This window comes from Nannospalax galili, unplaced genomic scaffold (genome assembly GCF_000622305.1).
Source record: "Nannospalax galili isolate Female #2095 unplaced genomic scaffold, S.galili_v1.0 scaffold510, whole genome shotgun sequence".
Taxonomy (NCBI): Eukaryota; Metazoa; Chordata; class Mammalia; order Rodentia; family Spalacidae; genus Nannospalax; species Nannospalax galili.
In genome coordinates, this window is record NW_008329677.1 from 880,544 (window position 1) to 894,930 (window position 14,387).

The 14,387-nt window shown below is 43.6% G+C and overlaps 1 protein-coding gene and 1 pseudogene across 5 annotated transcripts in view; one reads left to right on the forward strand and one right to left on the reverse strand.

Moving 5' to 3' along the window:
• Kiz (kizuna centrosomal protein) overlaps positions 1-633 on the reverse strand; it is a 142,820-nt gene extending 142,187 nt beyond the window's left edge. For 4 of the 5 annotated variants that reach the window (XM_029567604.1, XM_008841289.2, XM_029567598.1 and 1 more), the window contains exon 1: positions 403-633. In XM_029567604.1, coding sequence (XP_029423464.1) covers positions 403-530 — 128 coding nt within the window. In that variant the 5' untranslated portion in view covers positions 531-633. The remainder of the gene's footprint in view (positions 1-402) is intronic. The other variant, XM_029567607.1, reaches the window with a different exon arrangement.
• Positions 634-10,439: 9,806 nt separating this feature from the next.
• LOC103740745 lies at positions 10,440-11,608 on the forward strand (annotated as a pseudogene).
• Positions 11,609-14,387: the final 2,779 nt, after the last annotated feature.

A 14,387-nucleotide genomic window follows, 5' to 3' on the forward strand; every position in this document is an offset into this window, starting at 1 on the left:
CTCCCTCCGTTCCTGGACCTGTCATCACTGATGCAGTGTGGCTGTCAAGGTGGGATGACAATTTGAAGAGAGAGTGAGGAGGGAGCGTGTAGAAGATCACTACAAAAATTCACAAGGCTTGATGGAGAGTGGCAGGCAGAACTCCCAACTCTCACTTCCGGCCGCATCCTCCAGCTGGGAGCCCAGCAATAGTTGCCCCAAGGGGGAGTAATCACCTCTCTGCGGCCACCTCTAAGATCCCTGGCAACTCAGGTAAACTCTGTTCTCCCGACCCCAGCTGGAGCTACTGGGTGGGGTCGCAGGCGGGTCCGAGTCTGGAGAAGCCTTGGCGGAGAGTGGGAAGGAACGCGGGCCCCGCACCCCGAAGCTCCCAGCCAGACCCGCGCCACCCCGCAGCCGTACCTGTCCCGCAGCGCCTGCTGGAGCTGGCCCACTCTCGCGTAGTAGTCGGGGCTCGCCAGGGGCGAGGTCTTGGCAGGGGCCTGCTGCACGCCGCCACCGCCACCGAGGCCATCGCGCCCTCTGGGCATAGCCACGGGCAGCTGGAAGTCAGTGTTGCCGGAGGAGACCTCCCCAACATGCACCACGGGTAAACAGGGCGCCTGGCGGCCTAGGAGAGCTGCGCGGAGGCGGGACGCCGTAGGGGGCGGGGCAAAGTGTCGTGTGGGCGGGACGCCGTGAGGTGGGGCGGAGATTGGAAGACTCAGAGGGGCGGGGCAAAGTGGTGTGGGGCGGGGCTACCGGGGCGGAGGCGGAGAGCTAGGGCCAGAGTTGAAAGCGGGTCTGCTCCCTCCAGCGGGTGGAGACCGGGTGCCTTTGGAGGGTGGAGCTTCCCTGATCCACTCAGTGCCCTACCATTCATCCCACAGCTGCGTCTCTTCTTTTCTTACAGAATCCTGTCCAAACTGCTTTAATCTTATCAGATGCACTTTCTCGCTCCCTAATCCTGTCCCTGCTTTCTTTCTGCCTAAAATTTGCAGTGTTGTGGAAAGTTTGTTTTGCTACCAAGGGTGACGCACACTTTTAACCCCAGCACTTGGGAGGCAGAGGCAGGCAGATCCCTGTGAGGAGGCCAGCCTGGTCTGCACAGCGAGTTCCAGGCCAGGAGACCCTGTCAGATAGATAGATGATAGGTAGGTAGGTAGGTAGGTAGGTAGGTAGATAGATAGATTAGATGATAGATAGATAGATAGATAGATAGATAGATAGATAGATAGATAGATAGATAGATAGATGATAGATAGAGATTAGATAGATAGATGATAGATAGATAGATAGATAGATAGATAGATAGATAGATAGATAGATAGATAGATAGATAGAAAAATTAATGCTGGAAGGAAAGAAAAAGAATCCCAGATACTAAAACTAATGATCTATGCAGCCCACACTCACCTTAGAATGTGTTTAAATGCTCTGGGTGTCCTGTACCTTCGCAAGAGAGAAAGGTTTAATTTGTAACTAGTTGCTTTTAAAGCACGCATTTGCATATGCAGACATATCTCAGATGGACTAGCCTCTAACAGCCTTAAAGCACTTCGTATGTGTTAGCAGTTATAAAGGCCCAGACATAGGATCATTACCTCCATCGACATGGCAAAAACCTGCCTAAGACAAGTGTATTCTAAAATGCAAAGGGCAGTGCACGTTGAGGAATTTCTCCATCAGACTGACCTGTGGGCATGTCTGTGGGACATTTTCTTAATTGCTAATAGATATGAGAGGTCCTTGTCCACTGTGGGCAGGTGGGCCTGGATGCTATAAGAAAGGTAGTTGAACTTGAGCCCAGAAGCAAGCCAGTAAGTAGCATTCCTCCTCCATGGTCTCTACTTGAGTTCCTGCCAGGTTCCTGCCTTTAGTTTCTGCCTTCACTTCCCTCAGTAATGCACTGTGACCTGTGAGTTATAAGATGAAATAAACCCTTTATTCCCCAAGTTGGTTTTGGACAGTGTTTTTGTTGTTGTTTGTTTTGCTTTTTGTTTTTTCCCAGCAACAGAAAGCAAATTATGACACTTATACTACACTTTTTGAAGTTTCTTTTCTCAAGTCAGTGGTTTCATTTATATGCATAGTGCCACTTAAACCAAAGCCTCTTAAGTTGTGGGTCATGATGCCATAGGGGTTGTATTGTTGGAAGTGCCAAAAATTGGCAATATCAAACTGTTCCTGAGGGTGTAATGAACAAAAAACAGTTCAAAATCAAGAGCATAATGAATCCCAGGTGTTTCTGCACCCTTGCCTATGCTCCGTCCCAGGACTTCACTGTGGTCTTGGTTGTAAACACACAACATACACACTTTGTGGTGCACATGCCCATGGCACCCTGACTTAAACAGCTAAATGAATCATTAGGGAGAGAAATGGAGTACTGAAAGGTCGGCAATATAAAATGGTGTTTCTTAGCCTTCCTTTTTCACACTTGCCAAGTCTAAAGCAAGAGTACCAGTAGCAGTCCACAGTAGGGCTCGGTGTACCCTGCCTGCTGCCCAGTTGACAAATTCCAGCTGCATCCACATGCCCACTTTAGCCTCCTCTTGGCCTAAAGCTGAATACTAGTGATGGTTCTTGCAGGAACGGCCTAGGAAAAAGATCTTTGAAGGCCTTAGAAAGCAGTTTTGGCCTGCATGTATGTAAGTGCACCAATGTTGTACAACGCCCGTGGGGGCCAGAAAAGGGTATCAGTTTTCCTGGAAGTGGAGTTATAGATAGTTGTTAGCTGCCTTGTGGGTGCTGGGAACTGAACCCAGGTCCTCTGCAAGAGCTCCCAGTGCTCTTAACCACAGCCATCTCTCTAGCTCCACTTTTTTTTTTTTTTTGACAAGGTAACCTTTTGTAACCGATTGCCTTGGAACTCACCATGTACACGGAACTGGCCTGGAATGCATGACAATCCTTCTGCCTCAGCCTCTTGAATACTGGAATTACAGGTGTATGCCACCAAAACAGCTTCAGCCTTCTCATTTTAAAGATGAGAAACAAGGTTCAGGGAAGGTAAGGGAGTTTGTGAAGTCATACAGCTGGTTATCTATGCAATTACTCTTTCAAAAAATATGTGTTACTATTAAGCAAATAGCTCAGGAAGCCAGTGTATCTCAGCCCAGTACTCATGTGTATTTTAGGATGAACTACATGTTGCAGCTCAAAACAATTGAGTGAAATGGAAAAAATGGTTGAAAATATGTTGTAATTAGAATTTTACATTTTAAAATATAAACATTTTGTACTTTCTTTTTCCATTTTTTTTTGAGTCGGGGTCTCCCTGTAGCCCCAGCTGTCCTGGAACTTACTTTAAAGACTAGGTTGGTCTCAATCTCACAGAGATCCACCTGCCTTTGCTTCCTGAGTGCTAGGATTAAAGGTATGCACTACCACGCCTGGCTGTGCCCTTTTTTTTTTTTTTTTTTTGAGACCTTGTGCATGCTAGGCAAATCCTCTACCATCGAGTCCCTACATACATATACTTACTTGTTTTAAATGTATATATGTGCGTATGTTTGTGTGTGGAGGGTATGCACACATATGTGCTGATGCCCACAGAGGCCAGAACAAGGTGTCAGATCCCCTGGAGCTGCAGTTATAGGTGGCTGTGAGCCACCCAACATGGGTGCTAGGAACTGGACTCTGGTCCTCTGTAAGAGCAGCAAGTGCTCTTAACCACTGAACCATCTCTCCAGCCACCCTCCCCATATATTTTTTTCCTAGATCCTATAAATCCGATTTAGTAATTGATTGGATATTGTATTCATTTACTAGGGCTGCTATAGCAGAGTACCACAATGTAAGTGGCTAAAAAAATGATTTATTGTGTCACATTCTAGAAGCTAGAAGTTCAAGATTAAATCATCTGCAAGGTTGATTCCTTCCAAACACAGTGAAGAAAAATCTGCCCCATGCCTCATCTAGATGCTGATGGGCTGGAGACAATCTTTGGTATTTCCTGACTGGTAGATGCATCATCCCACTCTTTACCTTGATGTTCACATAGTATTTTCCCTGTGCCATGTCTCCAAATTTCCTCTTTCTGTAGGCACTAATCATCAAAATATGGGCCCATCTCCTAAATATGGTCTCATTTTAAATAATTATATCTATAGTGATGTTATTTTAAATAAGGTCACATTCTAAGACACTGAAAGTTAGGATTTCAAAATATGATGGCAGTGAAGACACAATTCAAGTCATAATAGATATAAAGATGGGAAATATTTCACTCTGTAATCATTGTGTAGAAAATTAACTATTGCATTATGCAGTTAGAAATTTCAGTTTGGAACTAGAGATGAATCAGACTTAAGAAGTAGGTAGGAGAGCTGGGATGTCACATATATCTGTGCATTTATACTGGTGTGAATATTTAATCCACAACAGTCTTTTTTTTGGGGGGGGGGACAGGGTCACTATATAACCCTGGCTGGCCTAGAGCTCGCTGTGTAGACCAGGCTAGCCACACACACACACACACACACACACACACACACACACACAGATCTGCTTGTCTTTGCCCAACGAGTGCTGGGATTAAAGGTATGTGCCATCATGTAGGGCCTTAAATCAGCAACAGTCTTTGAGGGCGGCACAAGTTTAAGCAACAAGACTACTCAAGTTAATGAAAACAATAGGATTTAGGCATAGACCTGTTCCTGTTGCTCTTGCTCTTCATTGCAGGGCCTTTAAACTAATTATTTAACAGCTGCTGAAATTTTTATTTTCCTCATCTGAGGTATTAATCTGTTTTCTATTGCTAATAACACACCACCACAGACAGGGTAAAATTTTTGGCATATGTGTATATGTGGTGTGCATGCATGTATGAATGTTCACATGTTCATGTGTGCAGATGCATCTGTATGTGTGTGTGTGTGAATGTTGAGGCCTGAGGTTGACATTAGATGTCATCCTTGAGTGCTCTTCCCTTACATATTGAGGCAGGGTCTCTCACTGAGCCCTAAGCTAGCCATCTTGACTAGTCTGGCTAGCCAGCTTGCTTCAGGGATTCCCTGTCTCCACCTCCTACACACTGGAATTTAAGATGGGTTGCCATACCCATCTGGCTTTTATATGGGTCCTGGGGATCCAAACTCTGGTCCCCAGTGCTTTAGCTACTGAGTCATTTCCCAGCCCCTACAGACAGGGTAAGTTTTAAAGTAGGTTTATTTTGAACCATGATCCTGAAGGCTTAAAGTCCAAAATTAGATGGCCCCATTGTGGTGATGACCTTCTTTCTGTTAGGTTCCCAAGGTGGCAAATAGCATCAGATGACAAGGGATGGGGTACATAGATGTTTCTCTCTCTCTCTCTCTCTCTCTCTCTCTCTCTCTCTCTCTCTTTCATATAAAACCACCAGGATCCAATTGTGGCTGCTCCACCCTAATGGTTTTAAAGGTGATTACTTCCCCCAGGACCCTCCTCTAAACATTATAGTCAGATTAATTTTCTATTCTCTTATAACCTCACAATAGGAATTAAATTTCAGTAATGAAACCCCAATGGGGACACACTCAAAACACATCCAACCCATAGCATATGAGATATATTAAAACATATGATTTCACCTGTCCTGGATAGCGTTAGTTGTCAACGGGACACATCTGTGTAGAGGGAGCCTCAACTAGAGAATTGCCTCCACTGGACTGACCTGTGGCCATGTCTGTGGGGCATTTTCTTGATTGTTGAGTGATGTGGGAGCACCCAACCCACTGTGGGTGGTCCCACACCTGGGCAGGTTGTTCTATACTGTATAAGAAAACAGGCTGAGCCTGGGCCAGGGGAGCCAGCAAGTAAGCAGTGTTCCTCCATGGCCTGTACTTCAGCTCCTGACTCCAGGTTCCTGCCCTGAGTTCCTTACCTTGGGCTCCTTCAGTGATGAACTATGACCCAGGAGATGTAAGCCAAATAAACCCTTTCCTCCCTAAGTTGGTATTGGTCAGAGTGTTTTGTCACAACAATTGAAGGCAAACTAGAACATCACCCAAAGGGTTTTTATATATACATGATTTATTGTTGGTGAATAAGATGTATCTACATGGAATGTATTTTTCTACATGCTATGATATTGTACTATATGTTTACCACTATTTTATTTTCCCCCATGACACTCAGAAAAACATTTTTTTTTCAATTCCTTCTTAGCAGTTAGGTGAGCCTACAGGACCAAATTTGACTAATGAAAGATGGACAAAAGGAACACACCACTTCCAGGCCTGGCTCTAAATCATCTACATAATCTTCCCAGTTTTCATTAGCTGGCTTGCTGCAAAGCATGCAACGGAGAACCCTTAGGCCCTGGAAGAAGAATGGATGACTATAAAGCACAAAAAGATGAAAATAATAAAGAAACCTTTGTTTTGTTGCACCATTGGTATTTGGGGGTTCTTTCAGCAGCTGGATCGCATATCCTGACTCATACACAAATGCATCAAGCTATCTTTCCATAAAATTCTCAATGAGGGCATATATATCTAGATGGTAAGCCATTGCAAACCTAGAACAGGAAGTCTCCAGGTGTGCATGCTTGTAATCCCATTACTCAGAGGTAGGATGATCTTAAGACTAGCCTAAATTGTATAGCAAGACCTCATTAAAAAAAAAAAAAAAAGTCGAAGCCAAGGCTACAGTGAAGAACTATCAAGAACAGTTCTGTCAAATGGACTTTATACAATGATGGAAATATTCCATTTAGCCTCATCCAATATGGTACCGCTAACCACATATGACTACTCAACAATTCAAGATGACAAGTGAAACAGGAATTGAAATTTTAATTTAATTTTAATGATTAATATTTAAATTCAAATGTAGATTTAAATAGCTGGTAGCTATTGTGTTGGACAGTACATATCTAGACATAAAGTGAAAAGATAAGCCTGGTACAGAGAGGACAGAGACACCAGAAAAGACACCAGAAAGTAGGGAGATTGGATGTTGAAGGTGAGATGTCATCCTTGGCAAGAGGTAACAGGGTCAAGAGGGGACAGATGGCTAATTTTATGTGACAACCTGCCTAGGCCATGGTGGCAGTTGTTTGATCAATCACAAATCTAGGTTTTGTTGAGAAATAGTTTTCTTAGATATATTTAATATTTATGTCAAGAGACTTTGAGTAAAGCAGGTAATCCTCTGCTGTTCATTTCTAAAACAAAATGTGTGAGGCTGGATACTTTGTAAATGAAAGATGTTTATTAGCTGACAGTTTGGAAGGCTAGAAGTCCAAGGTCAGATGATCTCTTAGTTTGGTCTCTGGTCAGGGTTTAATATCATATAGCATTAGAATGATGAAGTGACTGTGAAAGAGATCATATGGTGATACTGGAAATGAGAGAAAGAATAAGGGTTCAGGAATTTTTATATTAGCACACACTCATGGGAACTGCCTGGGTTCCCAAAATCTATCAGCCTCTTCTAAAGGAAGCACCCACAGTATTACTGCACTGACATTATGATCACCTCCAAAAACAGTCTGACTCTTAAAATTTTTTAAAATTAAAAAATATTTTTTGGTCTTTTTGAGACAGGGTCTCCCTGTGGCCCCAGCTGGCCTGGAACTCACAGAGATCCACCTGGTCTGCCTCCCGAGTGCTGGGACTAAAGGTGTGCACCACCACGCCCTGCTTTGAATATTGTTTTTAAGAGTGGGCCCAAACTCAGAGGACATTCCTTCCTCTAGATAGCTCTTGGAACATCTGTCTCCTGGAACTGTGCTGATGGAACTGTCTTGTTGGAACTCTGGAACTGTGTTCTTGAGCCTGGTCCCACCTATGATTTTATTCAAAATGGTTTCTCCACCTTCAGCTGGGGAAGTACAAGCTTGGCTTCACCCTAATCTTAACAGACCATCTAGTCTTTTCATCCCTAGTTCTAGAATATCTCATTTGCCTAAGGTCACCACATGTCCATCTCAGTCTCCATTGCGTGCAGTGGAGAGGGCTACACTTACTTTCAGCACTTTGACATGTCAATTCTCAAGCATGCCCACATTCATTCATTATCTTTTCAGGTGGACTACCAAATTGAGGTTCCTGGAAACAAGATCAGGTGCCCAGGTCACAAGAGCACATGGTTTTACTGGGGTTAATTAAAAGTCATTAGTTCAGATTATGCCCATTTTAAAAAGTCATTCCCATAAGCCCTACAGTGACAACCTAATTACTCTGCATTAAATCCTATCACTTCAAGACCAAGACCATACTGAAGACTGTACTTCCAGCACATGAGCCCATGGGGGACACACTGAAAGCATATCCACAGCAGCCTCCACATGTGGGGGCTTACCCACTCAACTGGAGGACTTGGGAAAAAAGACCAACATCCCCCCAGATTGCATAAACCAGTTCCCAAACATACTCCCTACCCTGTGTGTGCATGCACACACACACACACATACACACACACACACACACACACACACATCCTATTAGTTCTATTTCTCTGGTGTACCCTGACTAATGAAGGCTTGAGATTGCTAAGAGCATTTTGGTCAAAGACACTGAGACAGTAAGAAGTAAATGTTCCAAGAAATAGAGAACTTATGCACAAGGTCCTGGTTTCAACCCTTGACAACATTAGCAAAATAAGTAAATAAATAAATAATAAATACGTAAATAAATTTCCTCATTTTGTTTCAAATCAGAGAAACCAACAACTAAATGGGTCTCTAAAATACCTGATCTACAGGAAAGCTGACTAGTAGCCAAAATACAGACAGTAGCAGAAAAACTGAGTGATAGAGGCACTCCTTCAATGAGATGGGCTCGTAGCCCTTATATACCCACAGTTGCCCAAAAGTCCTTGAATCTGTTCTCCCCTGAGTTCTCCAGGATTACACCTCTGTAGACAGAGGAGGCCTCTGAGGGGACAGACCTGAAGTACCAAATCCTTGCATATTTTGCACGCTAAGGGATTATTGGACCATGGCTTGGTGCACCAGGCAGGGATAACTCTGCACCCCTGCATTCCTGAGTGTATGAGTGGCAGGCTGAAGGTGTTGACATCACACATGAACAATCTTTCAATGCCAAGATTCTTCTCAAAAATCATTTGGTGGATTTCGTAATTGTTTGCCACTTGGATGCCCTTCTCATCAGGGTTCAACAAGTACTCCTAACTGCAAGGGTTGGAAACAAAGAGGCACTCTAGGCTTTTCTCATGACGATGCACTCACAGACAGGTTAAAACTAAAGAGTTTTGCATAATAAATGCCATTTAATTTGACAGCTTAACATGTTCATGTTTACAGGGTGACAAGGCACCGGGTGGAGAATGTTCCATTCTTCATTGTCACAATTATCCATGAGTCTTTGTAGAAATGTAGGCTTCATTCATTCCTAGGGCACCTCGAGGGGGAAGCCACAGAGAACATCCTCCCTACTCCAACAAGCACTTACACTGTGTCCTTGAGAAGTGGTTGAACAGGGGTTGAGAATTTTGACTCAGGTGCTTCATCTGTGTGGTAAACTATTACCTCCTATTACAAACCATGTTACCTTGGACAGATTACTTACCCTTGCTGTGCCTCAAATCTGTCACTTGTAAAATGATGACAGTATCAGCGCCTTTCTCTCGGGGTTGTTGAGAGGATTAAATATGGTGAATGGTGTGATGTTTCTGGAATTATGCCTGGTAGAGTCAGCTCTCAATCAACACAAGCTGTTCTTGTTTCTTCAGAAGGGAAGAAAACAACCCTTTGGGAGGCCGAGAATGGACTGGGCTGGGCCTTAGCTACCTCATGATCCTGTATGGTTCAGTGTTCTAATTTCTTTTTATGGAGGCTGGCTTCCAAGAGTTCAGATTCTTCATAGTTATCTTTGAAGCAATACATCATGCAAAATTCACTTGTGACAAAGATGTAGTTTGAAAAATACCCTCTCATCCCTGTCATCAATCCTCCAGTTTTCTTTCCTGCTTTCTTAATGTGCCGTCGTGAATCACTCCAAACACATCTGTGTCATAGGTGGATGCAGAGCTACTTAATTTCTCTTAATAACTCTATATTTAAAATTTATTTGGGAGATAGGGTGGAGAGGGTACATGCCTCAGTGTGCCTGTGGAAGTCAGAAGACAACTTGCAAAGATCAGTTCTCTCCCTTCAACATGTGGGTCCCATGTAGGGGAAGGTAAAAGCCGAGCCCACTACCTTTTATATACTGTTTTATATTTTGTGGTTTTTTTTGGCTAACACACCTTGGGGAGGTTTCTCTATGGGTATATAGACACCTATAGATATACCTCAAGAATTTTTTATAGTTATATGGAATTTAATTTTATGGATACTACACAAGAAAATTTACTCAGTCCTCCCTCAACAAGTGTATATTTATTTCGTGTATTGTAGTATTGGCAGTGGTGATATTTAATAATGCAGTAACTTTTGTTTGCTAAAATCAGCTGAAAGGGGGAACACAAAGGGAGATGAATGTTTAGAGAACGATGATGAAGGAGAGAACATGGCACCCATGGATTATAGTACCGACAGCCCAGCTGCAACCCAGCATGGCTGCAATGCTTGCACCCCTCAGCCAACTCAAGGATATGCACAGACCACTCAGGCATATGGCAACAAAGCTATGGAACCTAGGGACAACTTAGGAAGCCAGCTATACCCAGGTTCAGACCTCTGACGCCTATGAGCAGACTGTGTATACAACTTCTATGGACAGCCTCCCACTGGTTACACTACTCAACTGCCCCCCAGGCATATGGCCAGTCTGTCCAGGGCTATGGCACTGGTGCTTATGATAGTACCACTGCTACAGTCACCACCACTGTGGCCTCCTATGCAATGCAGTCTACATATGGTGGTCAGCCTGCTTACCTAGCTTACAGAAAGCAGACAGTAGCCACAGCACCTGCCAGGGTCCAGGATGATAACAAGGTCACTGAGACTAGTCAACATCAATCTAGCACAGAGGGTTATAAACAGCCCAGTGTAGGATGTGGACAGAGTAACTACAGTTATCCCTAGGTACCTGGGAGCTACCCCATATAGCCAGTCACCGCTATCCTATCCTCCTACCAGCTATCTCTTTTCACAGTGGACTAGTTATGATCAGAGCAGTTACTTTCAGCAGAACACTTATAGGCAATTGAGCAGCTATGGACAGCAGAGTAGCTCTGGTCAACAAAGCAGCTATGGGCAGCAGCCTCCCAGTAGTTACCACCCTCAGACTGATCCTACAGCCAGGCTCCCAGTCAATATAGCTAACTGAGCCGAAACTAACAGCAGCAGAGTTCATTCTAACAGGGCCATTCAAGTGTCATGGGTGTTTATGAGCAGGAGTCTGGAGGTGCCCAAGGGAACCCTTCCAGAGGAGGAAATGTCCAGCACCAAGCTGGAGACTGGCAGTGTCCCAATCCAGGTTGTGAAAACTGTAACTTCCCCTGGAGAACAGAATGCAACCAGTGTATGGTCCCTAAGCCTGCTTCCTCCAGTCATCCTTCTCACCTCCAGATAGTGTTTGTAGCAGAGGTGGCCCTGGTGGCATGCAGGGAAGAAGGAGTGGACTTATGGACCCAGTGGAATGTTCAAAGGTGGCCATGGTGGACAGAAGTGGCTTCCGAGGTGACTTTGGTGGAGGAAGACAAGGTGGCCCAGGGAGGCCTCCTGGACCTTTGATAGAACCTTTGGGAAGACCTGGAAACATGGATAAAGGTGATTACTGTCAGGAACACAGAAACCTACCCTACTAGACACAGAAACCTTATAGAGCTGCATTGACTATCAGATTTATTTTTTTTAACCAGAAAATGTTTTAAATTTATAATTTCATATGTATGATGTTGGCCACAGCATTATGATCATTCCTTGTCTGTGAAGCAACGTGAAAACAAGTTAAATGGTTAAAAACATCAACTTAAAAGTATCACCAGGATGGACATCTTTATAGAACACCACAGCAGCAGCCCACAATTGCAATACTCATGGGATCATTGTCAGCTGTGCACATATATTGTGCTTGTGGCAGTATAAGCATCTTGGTAGGAACAAAGATATTATGAAGAAAGACATTTGTGCCTCTCCTTTTGGCCATCATGCTGTTGAAAGATTGGCCCCCCAAGGAGCTGGAATTTCCCCAGGAATCTCATGCTTGGAGAAGAGATGCATTGAAACATGGTGCCAGAGGGGGAATTTGTTTCCAGGAAAAAATTTCTCCAAGTTCTGACATGTCAGACCACCTTTAAAAAAAGACTTGCATCAGAGACAATGATGGCTCAGTAGTGTAGTGGGCGGGACCACATCTTGACCAGGACTACTTAGTTTTACGTACCTCTTGCCCTCTGTCTGAATCTGAACCTTGTGTCATTTCCCAGAAAATGGACATGAAGGTCATTGGATCCCTTTGTCCCTCTTTCTGATGTGGTCACATAGAATAAATCCTTTTCTCTGCTTTTCATTATCAGTTGTCTCTTTAATTGATACATTAAGGTTGGTTGGTTGAGCCTAGCTTTTTAGGGCTGCCAGGTCCCAGGATCTGACCCTAACAACTCCAGTAAACAGAAACTCATGTTCTATCAAATGTTGCAGCTGATACATCTGGACCTTCTGAAATGTGCATCATTAAGTAATACTTGTAGACGAGTTCCACTATGCAAAGCTCCTCCCTCTGTTTCTATGAGACTATTTTAATACTGTGTACTATTCTTGCTCCTTTAGCTTTTGGTAAGGCTAAAAGACATGATCTAGAATCAGAAGACCTAGGTTCTATATTGGATTTGCTATTAACCATCATGATCATTTGTCCAGTGATCAATCTGTCTTTGTTTCCATTCCAAGTGATTGAGATACAAAAGGATGTGAAACAGAAGGGAAGGAAGCAGATACCAGGAGCCTTAGAGAGCGGATTATTATCATAGACTGCTGAGGCACAACCTCTAAAGGATTATATGGAATGGAACAGAATCATCTTGACTGAAGATGGAGAAAGTAGGTCCTTTGTTCCTTCATTACTTTGTTGTTTGTTCATTCGTTCATTCATTCCTTCCTTCCTCCTTTCGTTCATTGTTTCATTTTCTTTTTCTCTTTCTTTCTTTTTTTGTGTAGAGAATTGAATCCAGGGCCTGCTAAGCATGTGCTCTGCCACTGAGCGCCTACCTTTCAGTTTACCTATCCCCATCACTCATTGATATGGAGTTGCTCCTGGGAATTTTCTCCCACCACGGCTATTGCTTGTGACCCTCCAAAGCTCACTTGTTGAGATGTAGTCATCAACATTCTAGGCATGGTGGCGCATGCCTATAATCCCAGCCTTTTTTCCATGTGAAGAAACTTCAAGAAGGCATCACATGTAAGGCAGAGAGCCCTCTCTAGGGACCAAATGTGGTATATCAGCCTTCAGAATTGTGAGCCATAAATTTCTGTTGTTGATAAATTACCCAACCTATAGTATTGTGTTATAGCAGCCTGTATGGACTAAGACAACTTTCTAGTGTTTTCATTTTTCTATGTACTCTCAAAGCCATTTCATGCTAGGAACACTCAAGGAGAGAAATGCAGGATGTCCTGGGTCACACAGAAGCTATGAATGAAATCTTCGCATTGGCCAGGGGGAAATGGGCTATGACAGAATCTGTTGTTTAGAAACAGCATGCACATTAGCTCAGAATGTAGCCCTTGTGTCCTTAATGAAGCACTTCATGGTAGGTCAACAAATAAGGACTTTTTGAGCACTTGATCTAAAGGATGCTTAGCATTTAGCCTAAAGGGCACTTAGCACTTGGCATAAAACAAGTTTCCATAGAGGGCTTTGAATATTCACCAGACACTGATTTGGACTTAGTGCATGCTATGATTCAGTCACTGGCTGTGTCTTTAGCACAGGAGATCCCACAGTTAGAACTATGGCACCACAGCTCTGTCTTTCTTTTTCAGCACCCAGAGACTTTATACTCTTGCTTGAGTCTCATAGGAGGGATAGAAGGCAATCCATTGTAATCTACACTACAATTTTCCAGGGCTGGTAAGATGGCTCAGTGAGTAAAAGTGCTTGCCATGCAAGCCTTATGATCTGAGTTTGATCTCCAGACCTCATGGTAGAAGAAGAGACCAACTCCAAGAAGTAGTCCTCTGATCTCCACCTGCATGCAGTGGTATAAATGCTTCTGTATGCATGTGCACGTGCGTGCGCACACACACACACACACACACACACACACACGCACACACAGTAATTATAATAATAAATAAAATTTTACAAATTAAAATGCAAACCTGCATGCTTGTATAAGTGTTTCTGTATGTGTGTGCACGTGCGCGCGCACACACACACACACACACACACACACACACACACACGCACACACAGTAATTATAATAATAAATAAAATTTTACAAATTAAAATGCAAATTTCCAATGAAAGGCTAAAGAGGAGCATGAAAACCAGGCGGTATTACTCTC